This window comes from Heliangelus exortis, chromosome 3 (genome assembly GCF_036169615.1).
Source record: "Heliangelus exortis chromosome 3, bHelExo1.hap1, whole genome shotgun sequence".
NCBI classification, from domain to species: Eukaryota; Metazoa; Chordata; class Aves; order Apodiformes; family Trochilidae; genus Heliangelus; species Heliangelus exortis.
Window position 1 is genome coordinate 13,817,722 of NC_092424.1, and position 27,758 is coordinate 13,845,479.

General features: G+C 47.1%; 1 protein-coding gene across 2 annotated transcripts in view; it reads right to left on the reverse strand.

Annotated features, from left to right (window-relative positions):
* MDGA1 (MAM domain containing glycosylphosphatidylinositol anchor 1) overlaps positions 1–27,758 on the reverse strand; it is a 142,064-nt gene that overhangs the window by 9,912 nt on the left and 104,394 nt on the right. Inside the window, exons 12-15 of one of the 2 annotated variants that reach the window (XM_071739355.1) lie at positions 20,123–20,300; positions 19,032–19,055; positions 11,778–11,918; positions 10,470–10,604 (exon numbers count right to left, since the gene is read on the reverse strand). In XM_071739355.1, the coding sequence (XP_071595456.1) occupies positions 10,470–10,604; positions 11,778–11,918; positions 19,032–19,055; positions 20,123–20,300 (478 nt within the window). Of the gene's footprint in view, positions 1–10,469; positions 10,605–11,765; positions 11,919–19,031; positions 19,056–20,122; positions 20,301–27,758 lie in introns of both variants that reach the window. The other variant, XM_071739354.1, reaches the window with a different exon arrangement.

Below are 27,758 nucleotides of genomic sequence, written 5' to 3' on the forward strand. Positions count from 1 at the left end.
TACCATTCTTGTAGCTGGACCCATGGTTTTTTACAGCCCAGCAAAGCAGCAAACAAATGTCATTGTGAGCTGAGAGTCTCCAACCACCTGCACTCCATCAAACACCTCCCTCCCTCACATAACCCAGTGGGTAGAGCCTGCGCTCAGCCCACAGGGACCTGAGAGCTTCTCCAGGACTTGCTCTTCCCAGCCCCAGTTTAGGGGACACAAATACCTTCCCAGAGAGGCACTCGTTGGCCCACATCAACAGGTCTGGGAAGCACCCAATATTCTCAGAGTCAATGATGGGAAGGCCCTCAGTGTGTGTGCCCTGATTGCTTACTGAGCAGCCTTGTTGGTCTCTGCCTCCTAACAGCCCCAAATGTGCTGCCAAACCCTGTTCCTGCACAGTAGTGGCTCCACCATGAGATGGAGATCCCCCCTGGGTTCATCCTGCCTTGCTACAGCCCTCTCCATACTGGCATCTGCAGCACACTGCCAGAAGGCACTATTGGGATGCAGAGGAGCTCCCATTTGCTTTGTGTGCCCTGTGCCACGATAATCCAAGCTAACACTCCAGCTCCTTGCATGACTCCCTCCAGAACCAATATGTGGGATAATTTACATCACCTGTGTGTCTATACAATTCTCTACACAGACATTCTTTCTCATGGGCTTTCTCACTCTTCATGAAATACCACCAGCCCCAAAAAGGGAGGAAATTGCAGTACATGAAAAAGCGTATTTGTCAGAAATGTCTCCTATTGTTTTATACTCCAGACCTGCCTCAACAGCTTGTTTTTATGCAGAAATCCTTGCAAAGGTTAAGGATGTCCGCTCTTAGGAACCTCACCATCTATGGACAGGTTGTGGCTGTGAAAAGTTCTGGACATTTTGAGCAGAACTCTGTCTCCAGAGACTGAGAACAACCTGTAACACCCCTTATCTAGGGCCTTCCCTTTTGCTCCTAACGAGGATCCCCTGTACAAAAACCACACAGAATGTAGCCTGCCTGAAATCAGAGAGCATGACGAGAGGTATCCTGGTCTAAATGCAGTTGAGCAGCTCTTCTTCTGTCCAACCAGTCCTAAGAAAGGAGTTATGACCTTTCCACAGCCACTGCTTCTACCCATGTAGCCAGAGTTCATCCTTGCCTTTTGGGAGTTCTCCCAGCAAGCCTGCTACAATGCAACCTAAATGCAAAGCAGGCAGGAGCAGACCCTTCCCTGACAGCAGTGCTGCATTCCTTCCTGGGCTTGAGTAGATAAACTAGACAGCTGGATCAAATCCTTGTTTCTTTAACAGAAAAGAACCACAGCTCACCAGTGAAATTCTGATGGGAGAAAAGATGTAATAAAGGTACAAAGTCAGGGAAAAGCTGGTCAGGGAAAGCTGACTGTAGTAGCAGAAGGAAACATGATTTCAGCAGAGCAAGGGGAGAGGATGATTCAGGGGGTAAGTTCAGAGGTGATCACTGCTCAGGTCCTGCATATGAGCTGCTCAGCTGCATATGAGCCCAGAGATGCCTTTGATTCAGCCCCAAGCAGGGCACAGGGAGCCCCAGGTACTCCCCACTGAAATGGATGCTGCTGCCTTGGTTCCTCTGTGCAGCTCCTGGCAAGCAGCATGGGATGTACTCTGCTGGTGGGAACGAACCTGCGATGCCCTGACTCCCCCAGTGCAAGGTGGGCAGCTTCTGTGGGCAGAATATCCCTGTCCTGCTGCTTTCCTTGTGGCCTTACTCCTCCCAAACATGGCACCACCTTGCCCTTGGAGGCCCAGAGAGTGATTTGGTTGGGTGAGACTCTTGTTTGTCATGAGTAGAAAGACAGCCAGTGTTGGTCTTTGTCAGACACAGCAACCTCTCTCTTTTCACCTGGCAGCCTGCACCACACACCACTCTTCTAAAGCTGAGCACTCTACATTAGAGCATCTAAATTAATCTCAAACCCCAGGTGGGACTATGGTCCTACACAGGGTAGATGCCAGATGATTATTTCACATTACAAAGACCAAGACCAAGATTTGAGATCTACTCTGGTGAAGCTGTGAAGAAGAGCTCTACCCAGCCCATGGGCAGGATCTTGCTCAGTGCCTTGGCCAAGTGAGCTGGAACAGCCCATCTTTCTCCCCCTCCAATGTTTTCTGGAATCAAGCAGTCTGAAGGCAGCTTCTTACTGTCTTTACTGTTGCCGTATGTGGTGGTCACCAGAAATGCTAGCTTAGGAAGAAGAGGCCAGCCTAGGGGAAAGTGGGAGTATGAAGTATGAAGAACATAACAGAGATCACGTGTAGGCAACTTTTCTCACCAGTTTTGCAGATTCAGGAAGCAGAATGAACCGTAGTTGCTGTGAGGTCTGCTTGCTCCTTGCTCACCCTCTGTTTTGTGACATACCCAGATGCCTCCAGGCAAATGCTCTCTCTTCTCCCAGCTTTGGTAAGGGACCCTTTCATCTTCACCACCAGAGACAGTTGGGTCCTTTGTGCAATTTATGTGCTCAGCTCTCGGACTGAGAGCATGCACTGTGATCATCTCTCTCAGATGAGCTGAAACAGGAGTCTGCTTCACAGACACTGCCAGGTTTAAAAGAGCATAACAGCCAGATAGAGTCTGCCTGCCTCCCTTCTGTGGATAGGCATTGCAAAAACCTGAGAGAAGAGGGAGCCTCCCAGAGCCCCCAAATACAAGTGGTGTGTGTGGGAGGATTCCTGAAAAAAACCCTGCAGAAACAGATGTACTTATGCTGAGGAAGATTTTGCCTGTCTCTTCTCTGTCTCTAGTAACAACCTATTTCCCCATCATCACCCAGCCTGTGCTTTCTCAGTCCAGGGAGCCAAGCACAGGGCAGCTGCAGGGCTGCAGGGCTTGGAGCAGATGGGCTGTTTTAGTGTGATGGGGAAGCCAGCAAGACAGCAGGACTGAGCAGCTGAGATCACATATTCTTCCTGTTGAACTGAAGACACCACTTCGAATCTGTTCTCTGGACTCCTCCTCTGCCTGACCCAAGGAGATGTGAGAGGCGAAATGTTTCAGGCCCAGGACATAGTTTGCTGCAGGAAGCCTGTTAGACAAAATGTGTTCCCAGCTTTGAGGCAGGACATATCATAGCAAAAGGCTCCCTTCCTGTTTCATGTTCAGCTATACTTTCACCAAAAAACTTCAGGGGACTGGCTGGGACAGTGAGACTCCCAGCCTGGATCTACAGAATTCTGCTGTTCAAGTGCTGAGGTGCCTGTTATCCCTGCAGAGCTCTCTTTGGGAGAGGCAGTAACTCCTGGAAGTAATGATGATGATTGACACTAGCTGAGCACTTTTTGATTTTCTGGGGAACATTTCAATACATTACAAAATCGTGCCCTGTTGAACTTCACTAACACATTGGCAAGGTTGCATAAGTAGTGCAAAATAGTTGTGCACTCCAGCCCCTCAGCCTTTATCTGTTAGAGCACCCAAGGGGGACTCCAGATGTGCACCTTGAATGACCAACTTCAGTCTCCACTTGAACAATTATGGCAGTGGTGAAATAGCTAATGGTCCATGGAGAGAACAGAAGAGTGACTTGGGAGTGCTAAAGAAGTAGCTGGATATGCACTGAGAGCTCCTGTTTCCTCGTAAGTGTCTGCTTAGTCTTGTATCTAGCAATTTCAGGGTCTGAATAATTGATACAAAACCTGATGCCTCAGGAGACGATCAGGTTGCAGTATATCCTTACAACTACTCAACTCTGCACAAAGCTGCTGCTGCTGTGAGCCAAGCTTAAATGGAAAGACACTCTGCTGAGAGCCTGGACAAAGGGAGAGGGAATCATAGCAGCTTCCCACCAGATGAGTAACACTGACTAAAATTAGGTGAGCAGGAGCAAACGTGACCTGTGGGAATTCAGGACATCTCCCAAAGAACTGGTGTCAGCAATCTGTGCCCCTGACAACCTTCCCTCCCAACAAATTCTACAGCAAGAATGTGATCCGATCATGACTGGTAAGACAGAAGACGACTTTCAAAGAACAACTTTTCAGTGGGTAGCTGTACTGGGAACTTGATTCAGTGATGCACTGCTAGTGAGGAGCAAGGAAAGGCCTTGATGAGCATACCCAGATGCAAGGTACTAAGCAGGATGCCTGCATCAACATGTTAATTGTGGAATAAAAATGACATATAGCAAATCCACACCTGAATACCTTTCTCTCCTCTCCACGTCTTCTTCAGATATACATGCCAAGCTCTTGGCTTGGGGATGATTCAGTCCCACACCCGCAAGCCTTGCCAAGCATGCTGTTGGTACTCCTTGTAAATAAACATCCAGTGAAGGTGTAGACACATACTTGGCTCCAGCAAGAGTAACTGAAGGAAGTTCTCTGTCCTTGATTATAAAGGAAGTTTGATTAGATGATGTATCAGTCCCATCTGGTCTTAATAATCTTTAAATATATGGCTCTAATCCAAACTTTGCTGAAGTCTTTAGAAAAACAATGACTTCAACAGTCTTTGGTTTGGAGCCACTGTATTGAACATATAGAGCATGAATGACACTTTACAAATATGTGGTTATCTTAGCAGGTATTTATAATTCTTGGTCATGATGATGCTATTTGACTAACTTCCCCAAAAACAAGCAGATGCTACTAGAAGAGACCACAGTCTATCCAAAAGGTCCATGCCATAGCCCATGGGAAGCTTCTGGATGTCTGCACAAAACAGTAGTCAAATACACATCTGTTGATGGACAAATGATAAAAGCCAAGAGCTCATCTGAATAAGTGGAAAAGAAAGAATATTAAAAAAAAATGAATCAATTTCTTCATTACAAACTGTTCACTTAACTGCAACTTTTTTTAAGAGCCTAGAGGGAAATGAATCATACTCATTAGGAAAATCAGCCTCCCCCCAGTCAATTCAGTGATGTAATCTTTACTGTGTAGAGTTATTGCACTGGAGGTAATGGCATGGATTTCCTGAACAATGTACTCCATGTAAGGCAAACTTTATATATCCAACAGAATGCAGCTCCCTTCACGGTGCCAGTGTAACTGTGCAGTATCAGGGCACCGTGTTTATAAACAAGGTTTGGGTAGGAACAAGGGAGCTATGATGTTAAATCCTACAAAAAAGGATGTCTTCATGGTTCAAATTTCTTGTACATTGACATGGCTGCTACCTGTCCATCTGGGCTGGAAGAGACATTAAAGATCATGTAGTTCAAGCCACCCCTACCATGGGCAAGAACAGCTCTCACTAGACCAGGTTGCTCAAAGCCCCATCCAACCTGATCTTGAACACTCCCAGGGATGGGGCATCCACAGCTTCTACTGGCAAACTGTTCCAGTGTCTAACCACCCTCACAGTAAAGAATTTCTTTCTAATATCTGATTTAAATGTATCCTCTTTCAGCATGAAACCATTTCCCCTCACCACATCACTACACCCCCTTGTAAAAAGTCCCTCCACAGCTTTCCTGGAGGAACCTTTTAGGTACCAGAAGGCCGCTATAATGTCTCCCTGGGTCCTTCTCTTCTCCAGACTGAACAAATCAAACTCTCTCAGCCTTTCTTCACAGGAAACATCTGTCTTCATCTGTGTGACCTGACAGCTATGACTACTGTCACTTGTCACAAACAAGATGCAGCCCCATGGCATCCATGCTACTACTGGCTTATCTGTATGATCACCCACCGCAACCTCTCAGACACAGCTTTGCACTGTTTGCATCATCTGAGTTGAAGAAGAAAAGAAGCCAAGCAGTTTGGCAAGCAATTCTAATCTGTTTCTTACTCATGAGGAGGGCATCAGTGGTGACATCACCACTGTAAGTCACCTGCCTACAACCCAGTTACCTCTGTGAAACAGCTTATGGCTTTCTTGAACTTGGGTGTTTTGGCAAGTGAACTGATGAGGTCTCATTGCTTCTAGTGACTCAGAACCAAAATCCCTCTTAATTAATCCCAAGCACTTTTCCTCACAAGTATCTTAGGATAGAATATAGCAGAACAGAAAAAGGCTGGGCAGGACAGGGCAGTGGAGAGAAAAGGAAGAGAAAAAGGAAGAGGGAGAGGGAGAGAGAGAGATAGAGAAAAGAGTTCACCTACAACCATCATTCCACTATTCCATGCCTGACCACTTTGATCAGCTCTAGGAAGCCTGTTGCAGTGCTTGACCTCCATCTCAGTTGAAAAATGTTTCCTAATATCTAATCTTATCCTCCCATGATGCAGCTTTAGACCATTCCCACACGGCCTGTTCCCTGATTTCTGGGAGAGGAATTGGCCAAGGTAAGACCATGATACTGCTAGTGCAGAAAGGCTCAAAATACAGAAGTTGCAAGCCAAGAGCAGGATCTTCAGCCATTGGGTTCAGTCAGGCCCAGCTCTTGAAGCTCAGTTCTTGCCAGTTTTACTTCAGGAAGCATCCGAACAGTCCCATCTTGGGAATACCCCAGGGAAGGGGAGATCTTTGCCTTTTCCCCCTCTCTGAGGCCTTATCTTGACATAAGCCTGTGTGCAGTACCTACAGCTACTGAAACTATAATAAACATAGTTTGAAAAGGGTCAACCGTAAGGTCACAAATCTGAAGGAGGCTAAAATAATACTATTTGGGTGCACCCTACATCACTGCTTTTATGTATGTATGCCTGTAAGCAAGTAAACTCTTTGAGCCAAGTGTTTTCCTCATGAGCACAGTCACTGGCCCACAAGATAGGGAGCTATAGCATTAAGAGCCAAGGCACAAAGGCATCCCGTGCTGCAGGGTCTGTGAGAGCATCCAGCAGTGGGTAGAAGGCCATAAAGATCATAGATCATAGAATGTTAGGGGTTGGAAGGGACATCTAGAGATCATCTAGTCTAATCCCCCTGTCAAAGCATGATCACCTAGGGCAGACCACACAGGAATGCATCCAGGTGAGTTCTGAAAGTTTCCAGAGGATCATAAACTGGCTACCACTGAGCTGGGAGATGTGAGAAAAAGGGTTCAAGGGCCTTTAGTGAGAGCAGTTTGCTGGGGACACTGTCCCCAAAAGGCATCCCCCTCCCAGGCTGCCCCTGGGAAGGAAGGAAAAGGAGTCTGATGGCTGAAGCAAGGACTTGAAGATCTGATCTCATCTGTGATGCTGACTCACCAAGCCAACTCAACAAAGAGCCTTTTTGAACTCAATGACTGGTCTCTGCGGGCCATGGCTGGCTTCCTCTCCTGAAACAAGCAAGCAAGCTTATTTGATATAACTCCATCCACCTGCCACACATAAGACACCCTCATTCTTGAATGGCTGGTGAAATGGGTTTTCTTCCCTTCCCCCTGATTTTTGTGTTTGGGCTGGTAGGATCATAGGGCAATGTGAACGCTTGCTCTGGAATGGGCTGGAGGAAGGAAAACTGGTGACCAAATAACCCCAGAAGAAGGGGAGCTGTCCCCAGGGAGCTCCCCTTCACTCTGCTCTCTTACCAGCTGAGAGATCCTCAACATCACCCTGCTCTGCTAGTCACTGAATATTTTATACCATGGCTACAAGCACTCCATTTGTATTCTGTTTCTCTCTTCCGTCATATCTATTATAAACGAGTAGTGTCTGGAAACTCTCCCAGGGAAGATTTGCCTGGATAGCTATGGATATTTTATAGTCAAATTGTGAGAGTAAACCAGCTTTCAAGTTCTGTAGAGGGGGAAAAAAGGTAATAAAAGGGTTATTAAAAAAATAAATAAATGTTGGGATTTTATACGGCTTTTTTTCATAGTGACAGAGCTTCAGTTTGTTCCACGATGGAGCTGGAGCTGCTAGGTAAGGCTTGGTCTGGGAGATGGCCTCTTGCTGGCACTGTCTGCCAACAGGAGCAATCTGTTATATTCTTGCTAAGTGTCACAGCTGGCTCAGCAGGGCTGGCACCTGGCTTAGCAGGACTGGGCTGGCACTAGGTGAGCCAGTGCCTGAGGCCATGTCTGCAGACATCAGGGATAGCTGGCTATAGGGGAAGCAAGACATGACCCAGTGTTGTAGCCACCCTGTCTTTACCTTCATACTGTCACATCTGTGATAAAGGTAGGAGGCCAGGATCTGTCTCCCCACTTAACAGAAGTCCTAGCAAGGAGCCCTGTATCTGGAAGAGGACACTCTCCTCCAACCCAGGGCTGAAGAAACTTGCTTTGCCCTCAGGCAGGCTGCCACTTCCTCAGGGGACTCTGAGAGGACTTCAGCCATCAAGAGCACTGAGCCTGGCACTGTTTGAACAAGCTAAAGCTTTCTAGCAGGATTTCACAACTTCCACACAAGTCAAACCAGCGAGGGAGTAACCAACCTGGATTAGAAATGTAGATGGAGACATCAGACCTGCTGGTGAAACAGAGTGTCCCTAACGTGGGTCAAATTGTGCAGGTGCAGGGATGAGGGCAGCTATGCCAGAGTGCTGCCAGGGTGGCAGTAAGGAAAAAGACCACATAGAATGAGAGTTAGTAAGTAGCATAGTGGCAATGGTGAAAAACAGAGAATATTAAGACTACAAGGCTTTCTGATTTTCCCTGGAGAGGTCTCTGGTGCCCTGCTATGTAGAAGAGAAGACAGAATGATATCATGACTGGCCCTGAAAGAAACTCCAAAGTGAGGAGCAGGTAGAAGGTACTGAGTTTCAATTTGCAGAGAGAAAAACTGTGGGTTGCTAGACTAAGCCACATACAGCACAGTCTGAGAGTCTGTCTACCTCAAACAAATATATCAGCCCCTTTTTTCAATAAGGGGAAAATGGGGAGCAGACAAGGGCAGCAACATTGAGTATGAAGGGAAAAATGAACAGATATAGAAGGTGTCTGAAGTTATGGAATAGAAAATGGCACTCAGTGGCTTTCTTAAGTGCTGGGAGTCCCTGTGTCTTTTGCTTGGGACAATTTGTGAGTAGAGCAAATAAATAGAGTTAAAACACTAAAAACCAAAAACCTGTAATGAATTGATTCCCTGGTGTGTCCAGTCTACTCCACCTCCAGACAGACCACCAAATTAGAGCTGCAAGACAGAGCTCTCTTCCAAAACCAAGCAAAAGTTGATGGGCTTTTATTTTGTCTGTGAAATGTACATATACATATGACACGTAGATGTATTCCTAAAGGAAACAACAAGTATTCCTAAAGGAAACAGAGTAAGAGAGGCCTTCTCCCTCTATATCTTCTTGCCTGGCCAATCTCCCACCAGTCTGGGCCACTCTTCATTGGAGTAGCAAAGAATGATATCCCTCTCAAAGCCTGCAGGAGGAGAGTAGGAACCAGGCATCGAGGCTGACTGACTGCACCATACAACTGCAGGGAAGGAGGCAGGTTGCCAGCCAGCATTAACAGCTGGACTGTCAGCTAAGCAAGACCAGCAGGTCCAGGAAAAGCTGCTGTGAACCAACACAGACATCACTCTGCCTGAACAAGATGCCACCGCAGGCATGAAGACAGCATGGAGCAGCCTGTCTGCAGGGGGAATACAGGTGTTTGCAAACACCTCCAACCTAACCTGACTCTGAGTACAGGCAGCAAATAGGAGCCCTCAGAGCAAAGACAGAGATGGAGATCTGTTCAGTGAACCACAGCCCAGCCCTTACCTGCCTGCATCCACAGGGTCAGGGGTTCAGCCTCATCCCCACTGAGAGAGGAGATCTCAGATTTTGCAGCTTAACCTCTCTGCCATGCCACACGCAGGCAGAGATGTGATGGCTGGACTGAGGAGCCTGTTCCCTCCCAGTGACATCAACAGTGTCAAGGCAGAGAGCTGTTAATTAACCCCGTTTATTGAAGGGCGGACACATTCCTGCCTGGGCCCTGATTTTCCAGTCAGGCTCCAGTCCAGCAGGTGATTAATAACTCAGCGTGCTGTGGGAAGAGTGCATCTATTATTCAAATTAATGAAATTATAATCAAGAGGTGACGAATTAGCAATTGCTCCTTGACTGGATCTGGAAACTCATTACTGTGCCAGGCACTTCTGGGGTGCTACACTCATAGGCTTACAGTTAGAGAGAAGGGAGTCAGGCAGAGCAGACAGCTCCTTGCCACAGCTGAGGGAACACACATCCTACCCACCCCAAAATAGCTGCGGCAACTGAAGAGCCCTCTGGTGCCACAAAGCCCCTCCACCTCTGTCTCATCTCTGACAGACTCTTCATCTGCTGTCTTGCTGCCTGGAGCAAGGCAGCTGTGGCTGTGAGCAGAGAAAATGTGTGCAAACGGGTAGAGTGTTCTTTTTTGTGGAAGGGGAAGGAGCCTTATGCTAGAGGAGCAAGCCAGAGGGGAAGGGGTGATGGCTGATTGTGAGATACTGCTTGGAGGATGGGCTGCAGCAGCCTCACAATCACTGCTGGGGCATAGGTAAGAGACAAGCATCTGAAAGCAACAGCCCACCCTGAAGCTGTAAGCACTGGAGTAGGACTCAGGAAAGGCTGGTGGCAGGCACAGCTGGCACAGCAGAGGCTGGAGGTCTTCCCTGACAGCCCACACTAGGCGGGGATGTAACCTTCCCCGGAGGGTACTCACCGATGTGCTTCCCATACATGTGGTAGTAGAAGGAGACACAGTAATACTTGGCTGTGATGTTGTAGAGGGGGCTGATGAGCCGGGCTTTGTCTCCCGTCACCCGGGGCCGGGACGCCTCGATGAACATGTAATAACCTACAGAACGAGAGGGAAAGGTGGGGAAAGGCAGCGTGCACCGCACATCCCTCCCTGCAGGCGACGGGATGCCAAGGGCTGGGAGACCACTCCTCCTCTGACAGACGTGGCCTCGCTCTTCCCATCTGCTCTGCACCCACTGTGATGCTGGCCAGAGAGACTTGCAGGATGTCTGCAGTGCCTCCCCTGCCTCTGCAGTATTTAGGGGGGCACCAGCAGCCCCGCTGTGAGTGCAGGCAGCCACATCTGTCTGGGTGCAAAATGAGCCCTTCTGCAGCACAAGGAGCCCTGGAGCTGACTGCACTGTGCAAGGAGAAAACCAGAAAGAGGAGGGAGAAACAATTCCTGCCTAATTTCTCTGCCTCAAGCAGAGGGAGAGAGGATTCAGTATATCTGGCCTAAACAATATTGTTATCTAAAGAGAACAATACCAAAGTAGTTGTTAACAACCCAGGGAGGAAGAGATTAGCTATTGAATTTGTTGGCATCATTTTCAATGCTCGATCAGGCTGGTGTACTGAACACTAATGGGGAAAGCCATTTCCTTAGCCGGCCATTGGATGTTCCTCATTTTTTCTGAGTTCAAAGATTTGTGCTTGCATACAAATTTACTCTCCTCATTAGAGAAAGGGGAAAGTAATATCCAGCTAAAATGGGAGCACGTACTCCATGCACAGCTACTGTGAGCAATACACAACACCAGTCTCCTTCAAATAGAGGTGAGGCACTTGCTGCCACCCTGCAGGCAGCTCCTGCCTGCTCTCTTGTGCTCCTTTTTGATACTAGGGAGATCTATTTCCCTCCCCGAGACTTCTGAGTCGAGAGCTGGCTAAAAACAGCAGGGCCGTTTCTAGGTGTTAGAGATGTTCTCCTACTTGCTTATCCTTTTTTTGTCTTCAAAACAAGCATCAAATGGGACAAGGGCATTAAGCAGCAGGCAATTAGCTGGTAACAAGAACTGATGCTCACACTATTGCCTTAAACAAAGTCGTGGGCGTTTTAATTGTGTGTTTAATGCCAATCAGTAACATGCAAATTAACTGCCTGCTCCCTGTGCCCCGTGCAGAGGAGAAGCGTGTTGTGAGGAAAGCAGATCAGCATTCCAGCAGCTCCCAGAGCCGCAGGACTGACAAGCCAAAGGAAACCCAGATGTGTGCCTACCCTCCGGCGTACCGCTGATATCCGTGGGGGGCCCCGTATTGACAGTGCGCTTGGGGTTCTGGGTCAGGGCGTTCTGCCGGGTCCAATCAAAGTTGTCCATCTTGTCTTGCACAAAGCCACAGATCTTCTCGTCCTCAAAGCGGCAGGTATTATCTGCAGGGAAGGGGAGGGAAGGGAAGGGGCTGGTCAGCTGCAGCTTTTAAACCTCCTCTTCCTCCTCCCTAAGGCTGCCTGGGTGCTTGCAGCAAGTTGCACAGCATTGCCATGACACCACTGCAGCTCTGCATCAAGAGAAGCCCCTGACCTCAGGAGGAGGCTACATTACAAGGAATATATTGATGATTAGTAGGATTATGGAAGGGTTAATTGAGGTTGATGGGTGTGATGGTCTGATGAAATGGAAGAAGGCTATTAGGGCTAAAGAGGAAGAGAGATTCTGCTGGGAAGTCTGAGGGGACAAATGTAGAGGAGGGTAAAAAAAGCACTGAGGGCAAACAGGCCACAAGGGCTCTTAAGCCAGAACAGCTTGATGCTAGAGTAATTTCCCCAGGAGAAAGGAAAAAAGCACCACTAGATGACCCCACTTTGGGCTATATATTAAACTAAACCATGACACATGTGAAAAAAATCAGCTGTGGAGAAGAGGTCAGCTCAGTGCTACAAATGTGTCATTTAGCTAGAGTACATCCAATTTATACCAGCTAAAAGGCCCATTTGATATTGCAGCTTATACTGGTTCCCCTAACAAAATAAGTCGTGCAGGGAAAAGATTTTTATGTAGGATCAACCATATGTGCAACAGGGCTTGGTTTTATTACTACTACAAGACAGTTACACCCTACAGCAATAATGTAAGACAGGTGAAAAATCTTGTGTATAGACATAACCCAATATGGAGAGACTGCAGAGAACAGGATGAATTAGACTTGACCAGGCTGAAGATGATAACCTTTGCAGTTAAAAGGCAGCTCCTGAGCCACGAAAACAAAGGCCAAGAACCAGCTTTGCATTGCTGACCTAGTAGGAATGGATGGAGGAAACAGGCAGAAAAGAACAAGAAAATAGGCCAAAGACGTGATGTGAAAATTGCTTTGTGTTCTGAAAGGGTCCCTGTACAGAAATCTGAGCTTGAGAATAAGCTGAGAGTGGGATCTCAGGCTATTCCAGCAGCACAGACACAGTAAGCCCAGAACTTCTGCATTTATATAAAAGCAAGGTGGTATGCTATGAAAGGAGAAGTATGTACAAGCTGTGAACACATACAGAAAGGAAAACAAGGCTCTTGCTAAGGGTGTAGGATGTGCTGGAAACCTCATCCATGGCATTCTGCTGCAAGGTTTAACTTTTTGGGATTTACCCCCCACACTGTTCCTGTTATCATGTCCAGATAAAGAGAAGTCTAAATGCCTACTTGGGCTTCTGTATTCCTGCATCTTCAGCGGTGGCTGGTTCCTGGGCAGGAGTTTCTCTGTCATACCATGGGTGACCCTAGCAGGATATGTAGGACAGAGCTGAGTCAGCAACCTATGGGCAGGGTACCAAGGATAGGATGGGCAAGGGAAGCTTTCTGCAATATGAAGACAGAAAGCTCCAGACATGGATCATCATGATGCTAGGAGCTTCACACACCTATCATGCACACCAAAATCTGCTATATTGTACCAGAGAGGAGAGACTACCCACAAAATGAACAGCATCTTGACTGTGAGATGCTGCACCTTCTGGTTCCTCCTACCCTGCAGCAAAACTCTCCCCATCCCTTCCATTTGGAAATTAAAATAACCATCATCCAAACAGACATCAAAAGCCTGCAGACACCTGTGGCAGGGAAATGAGGTGTCCATGCTGTTGTTCCCCTTTCCTGCCTGTCTCTCTTCAGTATCCCAACAAATCAGTGAGAGAAGAGGCAGCAGCCTCCTGCTGTGGCCTGCAAAAAGGTCTTTACTACCACAGGTTTGTGTCTGTGCTGCAAGCCATGGGCAGGACAGCTGGGTTTTCTGTAAGCTCAGCGGGCACTGCCACTCCTGCAAGCTGAGCACAGCCACGGGGAGATGGCTGGGCTGGCACTTAACTGCTGATTAACCCTGGGTAAGTGCTTTCCATTCAATCCACTCATTTCTAATTAGCATCCTAATCCAAATTAGCTACTGCTCCGGAGTGCCCAGCCACATGGCAGCTGAGCCAATGCCTGTGGGGTCTGAGGCTGAGCTGCTGGGTGGGTTGGGGGGGGCCTTTCATCCCCAGCACAAGGAGACAGAGGGGGAAAAGGGTGAGAAAGCAGCTTCTAAGGCTTCTGTCCCATCCCTAGTGGCTGAGAGGAGCAAATTTGTGGCTGCTCCAGACACCCACTGATATTCAGAGGAGGGGTTGGAGCCCACAAATTTTTTGATATTGCTGGGTTGGTCTAACACCTCAGCTTCTCTCCATCAGAGAGAACCTGTGGCTCTAGGTCACAGGTTGTGAACTGAAGTTAGAAGACACAAGCTTTCTCTTAGAATGGCATCATCCTACACAGCAGGATCCACCGTGACTGTCCTTTTGAAATCAAAGAGACTGGAAAAGTCTGCACCTCTGATCCTGTTGTGCACGTGAACCTTCAGAAGAGAAAAGTGAGATCTTTCTCCAACACAAAATGACCTTAGCAGGGAATACCAGGGGGAAAGCAGAGCTGAAAGCTGTAACACAGAGGCCAGCCAAGCAACTGATTGAGAGGGAATAAATCCACAAAGGATGAGGCACAGAAACCAAAGGAGAGACCCAAGCTCAGGTGAAGATCAGAGAGAGCTGTGCAAGACAAAAGGACTGAGAAGAGTATTCTCAGCTTAGCACCAAGGCCTGGTTGTGCCAGCTGAAGGACTACTGTGCCTCATTTGAAAAAAGCCCAATACACCCATGGGATGAGACTGCTCAAAGAAGACGTGATAGCTTGAAAAGAGCTCTTTTAATGCCAGAAGAATGACTCCATTCTCTTCTCTCACTCAGATGCAGCTACTTCCAGAAGGCAACACTTCCAGCAGAGACCATAAAATACAGAGGGTTCCTATGCACCACAGAGACCACAACGTGGTCAGGCTTATGTGCAACACCATTCGTTTGTTGTACAAGAGTATATAACCACAGCTCATTGCCTCTGCTTAGCTTGGGGTCTCAAGGCACTTTGCAATAACTAATGAACAAGGCTTTTTAACATCTCCATGAGGTAGCAATGCCTCTTTCTACGTAACTCCTGCGTTTTATGTGGGTACACAGATGCATAAAAGTATAGAGACATGTTTAATGTCACATCAGGCAGTGCAAAAACTGTAAACAGAACCCAAGTGCTCTGACTCCTGGTCCTTTAAAGCAAGCCACAAGAAGGCCAACCTCTGGTGCTTCTCCAGGCTAGCAGTGGGGATGTCCAGAATGCAACTAGGAGAATTTCAGTGACGTTTGAGACACCCTGATAGTTATAAGCAAGGCTCACCAGGAGAAACCCATCAGATCCAGCAAAAAAGAAAATCTTTAAATGACCTGCTGTGTCTCAGAGGCCCCAGCAGTGATCTAACTGTTGAACTCAGCTGTGTGAAGCAAACCTATTTTGCAGACTCACAGCATCTGAGTGGCTCAGCACCATGGTGCAAAGGAAGCTTCCTGTTTAAAAATTAAACAGTGGGTCTAAATATTGAACACAGAAGTTGTTCTCTGGATTGTTAGAGGTAAGGTGAAGGTGGCAGGGGAGCTGGTTCCTCAAAGGCTAGAGTTAGTGCTGACTTTACCAAACACATTTCCTTGGCAAGCTTTGAAGTAGTGGCAACTCCAAATGCAGAGTTATTTGTTCCCAGCTACAGACACCTCTCTGCATTCCCATGGGAGAGACCCTCTGCCATGGCTATTGGCATTTCTTGTTGTTTTACCTTCTTGAGAAACATAATGGAGGTTTTTATTTCAAGTCCTTAGGGGAAAGCCATCCCTGGTCCTGAACTTCTGGCTGATGGCTGAATGCAAAAAATAAAAATCCTGTTCTAGCTGCAGACTGTGGGTGAGCAGCTGACAGAATGCACCTGAATAAAACTGCCTTTGTCATTTAGCTGTGGTAGGATGACTGAAACTGTCTTGAGCAAGCAGAAAGGACCATGCTCTGAACTTCAGCTTTCTTGCAGACCTGTGCATGACCCACAGACTATTACTTTCTCTCTGGAGATTTTCCCATCTAGAAGATAAGACAATGAAAACTGTATAGTGACCTCAAAGTACATTGGGATCTAAAAAACAGTATTTAACAGCCTCTTTCATGTTAAGTTTCTAAAAGATTTTTAACCAGTAATGGAAGAAAGCTTCATAATGCCATAACTGTTTGGGTCATAGTGGATTGCCATCTGCTTTAATATCTCTATCTGTGATGGGGGAATAATGTGGCCCAGACAATCCTATTGCCATCATGACACAAGGAATTGGCAGTTAACTTTTTTAACCTTTGTGTTACACACATTGCTGAGGAATGGACACATATTTGAGGAATCCAGCTCTGAACACCAGGCTTGCACCTCATTCCCATGCATTCATATTGGGGTGACAGGCTCAGATTTCTCTTGACTATGGAATGTTATCAGAGACAGGACATGAAAGCACTGGACAGTAAGCATGGGCCACTGTGATCTAGAACAACCAGCATCTGGTACTGATCACCATCCACCACCTTTGTGCATGATACCAAAACATTTTAGCATGACACGCAGCCAGACTGCAGATATTTGGGAACCAGTGTTGTTACTCTGTAAGAGCAAGACACACTGGCCAAAAGAAAAGAAAAACAAAACCAAAACAGCAATCCCATATGCTTGTTAATGCCCTTATCATGAAGGTTGCAAGGCTACAGCTGCTAGAACCAAGGAAAACAAACCACCTACTGATGATGAGCTGGAATAGCTTGCAGGGCAGCAACAGGGTTAGGAAGTGTAAGCTACATCCAAATGAAACTGCAGGGGAGAGGTAAGGACAGAGCAGATTCCCCAGTAATGGAATTTAGTTGTGACATTAAAGCGATCAGTTAGTCTATGAGATCTTTAAAGTAATGCCTTCAAAATACAATAATTCTAAGACAGCTTTTTAAAGATAATTTCTGGGTTTTAGAACCAGATTAAACTGGTTTTAAGAGTGTCTTGCTGTTAACCTCTAAATATGTGAAATCCTAAATGCCTTTTGTTCACTTGCTCTGCTTTTTCTTTGCTTTTTCTTTATAACCCTGGTACCTGGCTCAGTAACCATGCCACATGCATGCGTGCCCCAATGTCATTAACATCTTATTAGTCTGAGAGAGAAAATGCAGGAAGAAATAATTGTATTAAGTGACTCTCAGAGTTTGCAAATTAATCACCATTGTGCATGCCCTTGGATCAGGCTGCCAGAAGCATTAATCATCTAATCTCTGCCTTTCACTTCAGAGCTCTCAATGTTTGTTCCCAGAATTTGGCTGGGCAGCCTAGCGTGAGAATACCTTTACAAACCTGTCCCAACCCTTTTCCCTGGAGGTGGTGGCAGCAGGAAAAGTGGGAAAGTAAGAGGTAGCAGCAGGGATTTCCATGTTATTGAGATGAGAGTCTGAGAACAGAGCTAAGGTCCAGAGACAGAGCTAAGAGCTTTTGGGTTCCCATTTTGGTGGCAGCAGGTCTGCAAGGAACCTGAAATCATGGTGGGTACAACTTTAGGTGGTCAATCTCAAGGTGTGAACTCATGGGCAAACCCCTGATGACTGGACCCAGAGGTTCCAACATCCAGCACAGGCTGGATAACGTGTATCAAGGAGAAACCCCAAGTGTTGAGTTTACTATGTGCAAAAGTGTTGCTGAGTTATCCTCCACCAGAGGCTTTGCTCTGGTCTCAATCAAGCTGCCAAAGCAACCCCAGTTGAACAATCTGAAGGCTCAGATTACAAATACCTCAAGAGACTGATACAATTAGGACCAAAGTTGGCCTGGCTTTGCCAGCAACTCATGTAGTGTAAAAGCAAGTGGCAAAAGGCCAAATTTTGTCACTTCATCCTGTGGGTTGGGATGCTAGCAGACTCCAGAAAGTATTAAGGGACACATTCTGGAGTGGGTCCCTGGCAATATGCTCAGTGTTACACTGAGAGTCTTCTATGGAGAATATTTAAATAGGATCAGAAAGTGGGGAAAAACAAAGCAAAGGGAATCAGGAAATTGAGCCACAAAATCCCAGACCCTATAAGAAGCCCCTGCTCTAAGGCAGAGTACAGTTCACCAAACCATCCTCAGACTGTGAACTTGCAAGAGTAAATGCTTTGTGCCTACACTAATGAAATAACCTTACATCCTGATTCCTGACTACTATTGCCTCATCCTGGTTTCTCCTCCCCACTGCTACCTTGCAGTGCAACAGTAGCACTTGCCTACACATAATAAAGAGTAATAGATAAAAAGACTGAATGCTGACTGAGCAGCTGAAAACAGGCAGAAAGAAAGAGCTACAGGGAACCACCTACTCCTAACAGACCACCAGCAAGTAGTCCATCTCTGCCCAAGAGCTTTGCCTGGATTTATACCAACAACTGAAGAAAAGGGATTTTTTTTTTCATCCCCTGAAGATCACTCTGGTGTACTTACAGCACACCAGAAATGCTCATTTATGCTTGATGGGTACCATCATGTTCTCATTAAAGGCCATCTTTCTGAGATGTTGAGCATTCTGCTCTCAAAATAGATGGGAACTCTGAGTACTCAATAAAGAAGATCCTGTATCTTGACAGGAATGACCAGAAGGTAAATAAGCAAGTAAACAATGATGGTACTGAGTGGGGAAAAGAAAGGGACTGTGGTCAAAGAGTTCACAAGAAGAGACAGGTCTGAGCTGGAAACTGCTCCATACCAGCCTGCAGAGATATCAAGTAGTATCTTTCATGGGATGAAGATGAAAGGGTATATACATTCCCTAAACAGAAATATTCTGGGGAACATTTAATAACCTACTTACTTGAGGCAAATAGCTAATGTTAGGGGGAGGGTGGGTTCAGGATCACAGCCTACCCAGTCCCAAAGATATCAGCTGTAAGAGGGAGGAATATCTCTGGTGAGTATCTCCCAGCAGTAACTCAAGGTACAACAAATGGCATTACTTACTGGGAGCATTAATATATGCAATTCATTCTCTTTTAGGGAAAAAAATTGAGCAGTCAGCTGTGCACTCCAGCTGTTTGGCTGATCAGATCTGCTGGAGCACTTGACTAACAGGCATTACATTCAAAACATAAATACAAAAGGTCTTGTTGCTTACCTGTTGGGTTGGGATAGCTGATAGCTGGAAGAAGAAATAGAAAAACATGTAAGAACAGCTAGCACTCCCTGAAATCACAAACACAATCAAAGTCTGAAAATAGAACAAAGACATCTAAAAAGGTGATAGATCCACCAATCTTCCTGCAGTGTCCCTGTGAAACAGCAGTGCTCGGTGTCTGTCTTGGTGATGGAACAAGATGCTGACTGTCTGATTCCAGCAGCAATTGATCTTAGAAGAACCCCACCTGAGGGGTGATCCCAGAATTGCACAGGGGAACCCTTCCAGCAATCCAAACAATATTTCTGGAGCACCCACTAGAAGATAAAGTTTGGGTATCTAAAAGGGACATCAAAATGAGACACTGGAAATCTAAGACAACAGGTATCCTGGGGTATACACTAGTGACACTTGTCACTCTATGGGACATGAGGGTTGTGTGAAATCATGCAAACACAGGAGGAGGGGAATCTGTACTTTTGGTTGAAATACAGGGTCCAAACTCCTGAGGGGAGTAAAGATTATGATTGTAGGGTTGAGGGAATGGGGAGAGTTGTGAGTTGCTGCAATGCTGGGGAGAGAGCATGGTCAATGAATATCAGTGGGATGAGTGGGACGATCAAGTTAGGATATTGAACAGCGCTATGGGTTTACTGGCAAGTTAGGAACTGTGCATTAAGCTCTGGTAAGAGCTAAAGCCCCCAGAAATCCTTTTACTTTCATGGGCATGTGGCTAATACACAGTGTCCAGTGGCTGTTCTCTAAAATACAGCATTGTGCCATGGGAGACTGCAGCATGGCCTGACTGGGGACTGGAGCTTTGGGGTTCTCCTACCCTTAGAGTGGAGAGCAGGAGCCAGAGCTGCCGAGTGAAGGATGAACAGAGATTGGCCCTCAGAGGTCTCTGTCTAATGCTCTGCATTAATGGCAGCAGCCAAAATACAGCCAAAGGTGATAGCATCACACCATCAAAACTCCATAGAACAGAGAGATCCACCCAAGGGTCACAGAAGATGTCTGTGCATGCCTGTGTCCCTAGGCCTGAGGCTTGGACCAGCTCTTGTAGCCAGGACTGAGGAGGAGACACCTACGTTCCATGTACCGGATGATGCGGGCAGCCATGTCCCCAGCTCCAAAGCTGGTGATGGGCGTCAGGCGAACTTCATAGCTCTGAGGCACTTTCAGGTTGGGCAAGATGTGCTCCAGCAACAGGCCCTTCTCCATTTTCTGCACAGGAATGAAGGTCTGGATGATGTTTCTCTGAGTCAGCTGCATAGGAAAAGAACCCACAGTGTTACGAAAATCCTGAGGGATCCTATCCACCATTTAACTCCCTGTTAACAACCTGTTCCTCCTCTACCTATACAGACAAGGGCACCCGGTTTATCAGTGAGATCTTCATGCAGAATTGGCTTGGAAATTTTCAGCCTGGATACAGAAGAGAAATCAGGAGCCTGAGCTCCCCCTGAAAGAAAGCCTTCAGGTCCTCCTGACCAGAGGGACAACTTGAATGGGTTCTGGAGCAACTCTGTGTCAGAACCAATGTCTCCAAGGGGAGAGGAACTTCCACTAGTGCACCAAGGTCCTGTGCACATGCAGCATGATGTTTTCCCAAGATACCCTTCAGTTCACAATTACTGCTGCAGAACTGATTCACTTTCTGCCTGGGCCCTGTGGCATTTCATTGGGACCTGGCCGCTGCCATGCCTCCTCAGCACCCTTCCAGAGGATTCACGCTTGAACCCTATCCCCCACTGCACCCACAGACCAGAGCAAGGGGGTCTAGTTCAAGTCAGTGGTCCTCCAGAATCATCCATAAACTCCCTCTTTCCCTTGTGCCCACTGAGAAAGGACCTGAACAGTGCTAGCTGAACCATACCACTTAAATATTGTTCAGTTTTCTAAGGTAGCAGTAAAGTTTGAAGAAAACAATGGGAAAAATATTGTGGTCAAAATCACCACCACTAAAGTTGCTGAATTATGTGTCAGTGAAACTTTCCCACCACAGTCATGCTTGCTTGGCAGGGGGAGGGCAAAGAACAAGCACTGCATTGTAAAGATAAAATTTCCTGCCTGTTGCTGTGCAGTCCCTGGATCCTTGTGGAAAGATGTTACTGGAGATAGTGGTCCTGGTAAAAAGACAGGACTTTCCATGGCCCAGAGTTCACTGTCCCAGACACTAATTCTCCCCCTGCCTTTGATACATCCTCTAGACTGACAGGTTTCATCACAAGGGCAATTCTCCTGATGGACAGGCTCAGTCTCTGTCATTAACTCTAAAGTCACACAACGAGTGGAACAGGGATATAGGGAGGAAGGTTTGCAGAAAATCTGTCAGTGTGGAGGGTGTGGTGTAAGACCATGGACTTAGGACACAGCAGAAGCAAAGGCCATCAGCAAGGCAGGGCAGGAGAGCAATGAAGATATGGTGCTTGGCTAAAACAAGCATGTGCAACGCCTCCTCTGCTTGCCTCCTGCCCTGATGTATGTACCTGTAAGTTCAAACACTGAAGCAATGGCTGCCACTGGAGAGTTTCCCATGCCAGAGTCCTGTTCATTTCCAACATGGGCAGTAGTTACCTTCTCAGCTGAGTTGATCTGCCCACGGTTTGGCTGGTGCTCTCAAATGAAGGGGCAGGGCTGGACCAGATCCTACCATAGGATGTTGTCAGGGCAGGGACTGTACCCACAGGGCTGCATGTGGTTCTCACAAAGAACAATTAGTTTGTACTTTCCTTAAACAGATCAGGGTGCAAATTGCTTGAAGAACTGCTTTCTGCACCCTTCTCCTCCCCTGAGCAAGATGGGTCAGAGGGCTATGGGAGCTGCTCTGGTGCCTTCCCCTTGCTCGGTACCTTCCTGTAAGGCACCTGAGAGCAGTCCCAATGGGCAGGACCGGGGCAGTGACCCTGGGAACCAACCATGAGCTTGGCATGAAAGTGCTGCCAGGATCCATTTGCATCAACAATGCTCCATCTGCACGCATGCAGCGTGGGTGCTGATCCAACCAGCATGCCGAATGCTCAGCCCTCCCATCTGCCAGCCCTCCACACTGCCAGTGCTGAGCAACAGCCCAGCTGGCTCAGCTCACCTGGGATCACAAACACCAGACAGAAGCAGGAGGCTGGAGCAGTACGGCTCCTGACATGGGGCTTTTTGGGAATCCAAGCCTGACTAGGAGGGAGGCTGGCAGCAGCTCCTCCCCACAGGCTGCCATGAGCTGGGGCACTGGGAAAGCAGCCAGCAAATAAGAGGAGGTCAGAAGCCATTTCTCTCATCTAGACATAACCTTTAGAAGAGAAACAAAATGGAGAGACGGAGAGAAGCCTGAGGGTGAGATTCAGACAGTGCAAATTCCACCTCAGCTGGGATTTAGGTGGAATTTGGGTATCTAAAGCCTCTGGGAGCAATGTCAAATCACTTACTTTCTCACATCACCTAATCCAGGACAAACCGAGAAATCAGCTTCCAGTCTGGATGCAGACCTCTAGATCCCCCAGTTAAGCTTATCCTTGGTGACAAACACTAAGCAAATAAATACCTGGCTGCCATCCAGGTTTGGCTATGAAACAGAAAAGAATAAAGGCACATATGCCCCCTGTGGGCCACAACTCTCCTGCTTCCAAGAGACTTGAGTCACTATGTAAAGGGAAAGGTGCAGCCAGGGCGCAGCACGTACCTCCTCTTGGAGCATAGGGGAAAAGTTTTGCAAGGGTCTTTTCCCTCCATGAAATACTTTGAACCAACTCTTCTCTCAGCCTGTGTCCTGTTTCTATTCAACCTGCAATTTGGACAGACACAATAACTGGCTGCCAGCAAAGCTGCCCTCTGCACATCCTTCCAGCAGTCACTACAGCCCTGGAATCCTGAAAATACTGACCCACCATGTCTTTGGAAAGACTGGCTTGTCTGGGTGAACAGTAGCATTGGCCAAATATCTTACCCGGGCTACATGCAGAGTCAGGATAAAGGGCCAGTTGCACTGCCAGTGAAGTTTAAAGGGCATGATATTACTGCAAGGGAGAAAAAGGGAACAGGTCCAGCCAGTCACTTGCTCTGGGCACACAGAGCAGGTGCCAGCTTGCCATTACTAGAACAGGTCCAGCAGACAGTGACATTAAGGTCAAGGTCTGGCTCTTCCCCACCCTAAATATTTTTTGCCTTCCTGATTGTCAGCAACAAGGTCTGTGCAGAACTGCATGCATCAGTCCAGCAGGAACCCACTTTTTAATCCTCTGCTTCAATTGCCTGCTGCTACCCTTGTTTTCCTGCTCCGCACATGCTCTTCTCCCATGCTTCCCTGTTATCTTCTTCCCTCCACATTCTCCTCAGCTCCCTTCCTCCTTCTGATCACACTGACAAGTGCTCCAGCTTCATCTTGCTGTGGTGCAGTTAATAAAGCAGAGGCATGCACCAAGGATAGTGAAACACTGGCTGTGTTATTAGAGATGCTGAAGCCTCAGTGGAGGATCTCACGCAACAAGCTCATTCATCACCAGGCTCGGGATGCTGCCAGTGAGGCCAGAACAAGAGCACAGTGCAATCCACAGCCTCATCTCTGCCTTCACCTCCTTTCATTTCCAATAACATGAGGAAGGGGACAGAAAAGGAGAAAAGCAAACGAACTCACAGTGTCTACCAGCTGGCTGTGAATATCACACAGATGGAGAATGTTCTTGCAGAACAGGTTCACTAAAAGCACCGTACAAAGGGCGAACTCCAGCCCTCTGTGGGATGTATGCATTCACATGCACAGTGTGCAACCTGTCCCTTTCCCCTGTCACTTGTAAACAATACTGGCAACCAAAGGAGAGATCACTCCCATACTCCTATGTACTTAGCCATGAAGACTCTGGGATCTGTAAACTAAGTCTGCCCTTTCTCACTCTTCACCATCTCATCCTGTTGGTAGGTATTGTATGCCCAGTCCTCCATCTTACCATTTGAGCTGGCTCGAGATGCTCAGAAAGTGCTTGTCCCACTGTGGCCAGCCAAGCTGCCTCATGGTCCAGGAATGCTCACCAAGAGCCTCAGAGAGAAAATCAGGACACCATGTTACCCCTACCCTGGCTTCCATCCCACCTGGGATGCTATCACAGCAGAGGGCTTCAAAGTATAACACTGCCACATCTAAGTTTTCTGTTTAGGTAGGCTATTAGAAGGAAAAAAAGGATGCTATTTTCAGACTCGGTGATGTTTTAGATAGGTACATACCAGCTAACAGGCATCACTAAGCCAAGGGATATTAATAAACACACCTGTCAATAGCTGATGCTGCAGTCCTGCTCAACAAACCGTAGCACAGATTCACAAGCCCACAGTAACCCACCTGAGCTTGGGGCCTGGCGTGACCTGCGTAGCCATGCATATGGTCTCACAGCCAACTGCACATTAGGCAGCTGCATGCTTGTTTGAGGGAAAAATTAGAAACAAATCTGTTTCATCAACAAGCCCCAGGGAACTGCTGCAAACACCAGCTAGAAGAACATACATTAAAATCATGCAGGTTTCCCAAGAAGCTGACTGAAGCAAAGGAACTGCTCTGCTAGCACCCAGCTTCCCAGCACTGCTATTCACTCCTGCCCCTCTCTCCTTACTTGTCCCACTTCTACAGCAACTTCTCAGCTCAGGGCATAAGCTCTAGTTTTGCTTTCTAGTATCTCCTCTCCAAATCCTTTCCACACACTTATTCTCTGTCCTTCTTTCTCAGCCTCATTCAAATTCCCCTGGTTGATCCTTTTTGCAGTACCAATGAGTCAGGGGTGGCTGCCTGCACTCTACTCCATCCTTGCCAGCTGACAGTAGAAGTGAGGCACTGGAAAAGCCCCCAGCTCCCATCCCCAGCCATCCCAGCCTCTCTGAAGGGACAGGAAACAGCAGATAAAGGCAGGTTAGGGTGACACAGTAGCCTCACATGCAGGCTCCCTCCTGCTTACAGGCTCCTCCATGCAGAGGAGCAGAGCACACAAATGGTAGACACAGGTATCTCAAAAATGTCTGAGAGAAGCATGGAGTAATAATGTGCACAAAATAACCTTCCAAGTTCCTATGTACCTGGGTGGGTTGTACTCTTCAAGCAAGCAGCAGTTTAGGAGGTCTTCAAAGCTCAGCACCCTGGAAGCAATAGGTGCAAGGGCACCCACATCTTGTGCCCAGCAGAACAGACAATCTCAGCCAGGCTGCCTGGTTTCTCATCAGGCATAGGCATCCCTGTTTAGCATGTTCCAGGGGCCTGAAGAAGGTGACAGCAACAGCAGGGCACTTTTCCTCTAACAGGCAGTATCACACAGAAATGTGAAAGAGCCTCCCATTTTTCACAGTTCAGCCTGTTTGCCACTGTCTTGGACACCTTATATATCTCTGTCCTAGACAGCTGCAGGCACCACCTTTTACTCAATTTTTCCTGTAGCTTCACTGCCATTAACTCATCCCAACAAAATCCAGCTAAGGAAACAACTGCTCCCTTCCAAAGTGAGTGTCATTCACAAAGCCCAGAAAGAATCACACCATTGCCCTCAACATTATGGGGCCGGCACTGTCTGTGGCTTTCCTGGTGACAGCCAGGAAAGATACTCCAAAGCACCCCATCCTAGCTACTGAAAGGGGTTGAGCTTTGTTATGGTACTGGTGGCAGCTCCCGGGATGAACATGGGAGTCTGCAATGCTACCTTGCCATCCCAGCAGACATGCCTTGTCCTCAATTTCTGCCCCAACTGCACCTCAAAAACTAGAGGATACCTGGCAGAGAGGTAATTTCAAAGAGCTTAGATGCCATGAACTTCTAAAAAAAGTTAAATTAAAAAAAGCTGATGATAAGATTTGTATTTGTCAGAGTAGAGTTTACAGTGTCAAAGATGGGAAGAAAATTATTGAAGGGCCAGACCTTTTCTCCATTGCTGGAGAATCAGAACCCAGGAGATTTCTACCCAGGTAGAAATAAGATCATTTCAAGTTCCTTGTCTTTTTGACACACAGCAATGGACTGAGATTCTGGTCCTTGATGTCACCTTTGCTGTGACACCTGTGTGTCACAGCACGGAGCAGAGGAATATGGTTCGGTTTTGACAGTGCACGTAAACACCACAGATTTGATTCTTGTTCTCTGTATTTTGTCAGAAGGATAAAACCCTTCTGCACTGGCAGCCTCCTCCTATTCAGTTCACAGAAGTGAAAATTGCAGTGTCATGCAGGGACACAGCAGGGGAAGTACACCCCTGGCTGATAGAGTCCAGTTCCCTGTCACCACAGAGGCTACCTCTGCTTATTTGTTTTATGACAAATAAAACAAATCCCATCCTAAAAGCCATTCCTGCTTGGCCTGCTCCTCCCACTGTACAGCTGTTCCAGAGCCTGACTGCCCTAATGTTCTCATTTCCAGCCTGAATTTATTTGCAGGCAGCTTGCACCCAGTTATCTTGTGCCACTATTGCCCATCAGCTTAAATAGCTCTTTTCCCTCCCTACTGCTTGACCCCTGATGTTTTCATAGGCAGCAGTCACAGCCCCCTCAGCCTTTGCCCTGCTAGGCTAAGCAAGCTGAGCACTCCATGCCTCCCCCTGTAACACAGACTCTCATTTTCCCTGATCTACTCTATAATCTTTTTCTGCATAGTTCCACTTGCTGGAGGCAGGTGCATTGAAGACTTCTCCACTTTGCATGGAAGTACCCTTAGGCCTTTTGTCACACCTGCATTTTACCAGCAGCTTCTTGAAGTCAACACACCCACCTACACAGTTCATCCACTTCAGTCATTTCCCTCTGCTGAGCTCCCAGCCTGTAGCAGGTTCTTCTGAGAGTACCCTCCACATGCACGACCTTGCATTAGCACTTCTGCATTTCATCCCATCTGAACCATTCAAGTAGTTTTCCATCTCTCAGATCTTCCCTAAGATGTTCCAATCCTTCACTGAGGTAGCATTGTCTCCTGCACAGAATTTCAGCAGCACAATCCCAATAGGGGACTCTAATATGACTGGCTGGTATCAGAAATGGGGAAGATGCCTGCCCCCTCAACAGGGTACCTGCCACCTGGAAAAGCCATTTGGGTAACTTTTGGGGAGTGAAGAAGTTTGGTCTGGATAGGAAGGCAGTTCCTGTGATATTTCTCTATAATCTCTTCACCAAAATTTCCTGTGCCTGTCAGAATGGATTAAAACATTTTCCTGGGTTAGTACTTCATCACTACCTTGAACAGAAATTATATCAAGCATTCCCAGCATCAATTAAAGGGCTAAGGTAAGTTTAGACTTGGATTTATTTAATTTTCCTTGCTTGATGACCATCACTCATTAGGGGTTTCTAGAGTAAATAATCACACTGCAAACATAAAGTTGACATTAGCCAGTCAAGCACACCAGTGAACTGAAATTCATGCTTATGCTGTTCATCAGTCAAGCACAAAGATTCAGTGCTGTGGGTTAAGCAAGCATGGACAGCCAAGGCAGATCCATTATTCAGTCTAAATGAGGAGTCCTGGAAGCCTTTTTCTCCTAAATTGTCCTGAACAGGAGGCTCCCCTTTTGGGCTGAGACATCCTCAGCTTCAAAGACAGAAGCAACTGTGACCTTCAGAAGATACTGAGGACAGCTGGAGCCACCTAAACCAGAAGACTGTCTCTCTCTTCTTCGTACACATGCAATCAGCTGCCCATCCTCATTAGTTTGCCCATCAATGCCGAGAGCAGCGGTTTACAGCTTCCCAGAGAAGCCAAATTGGTGCTGGCATGAA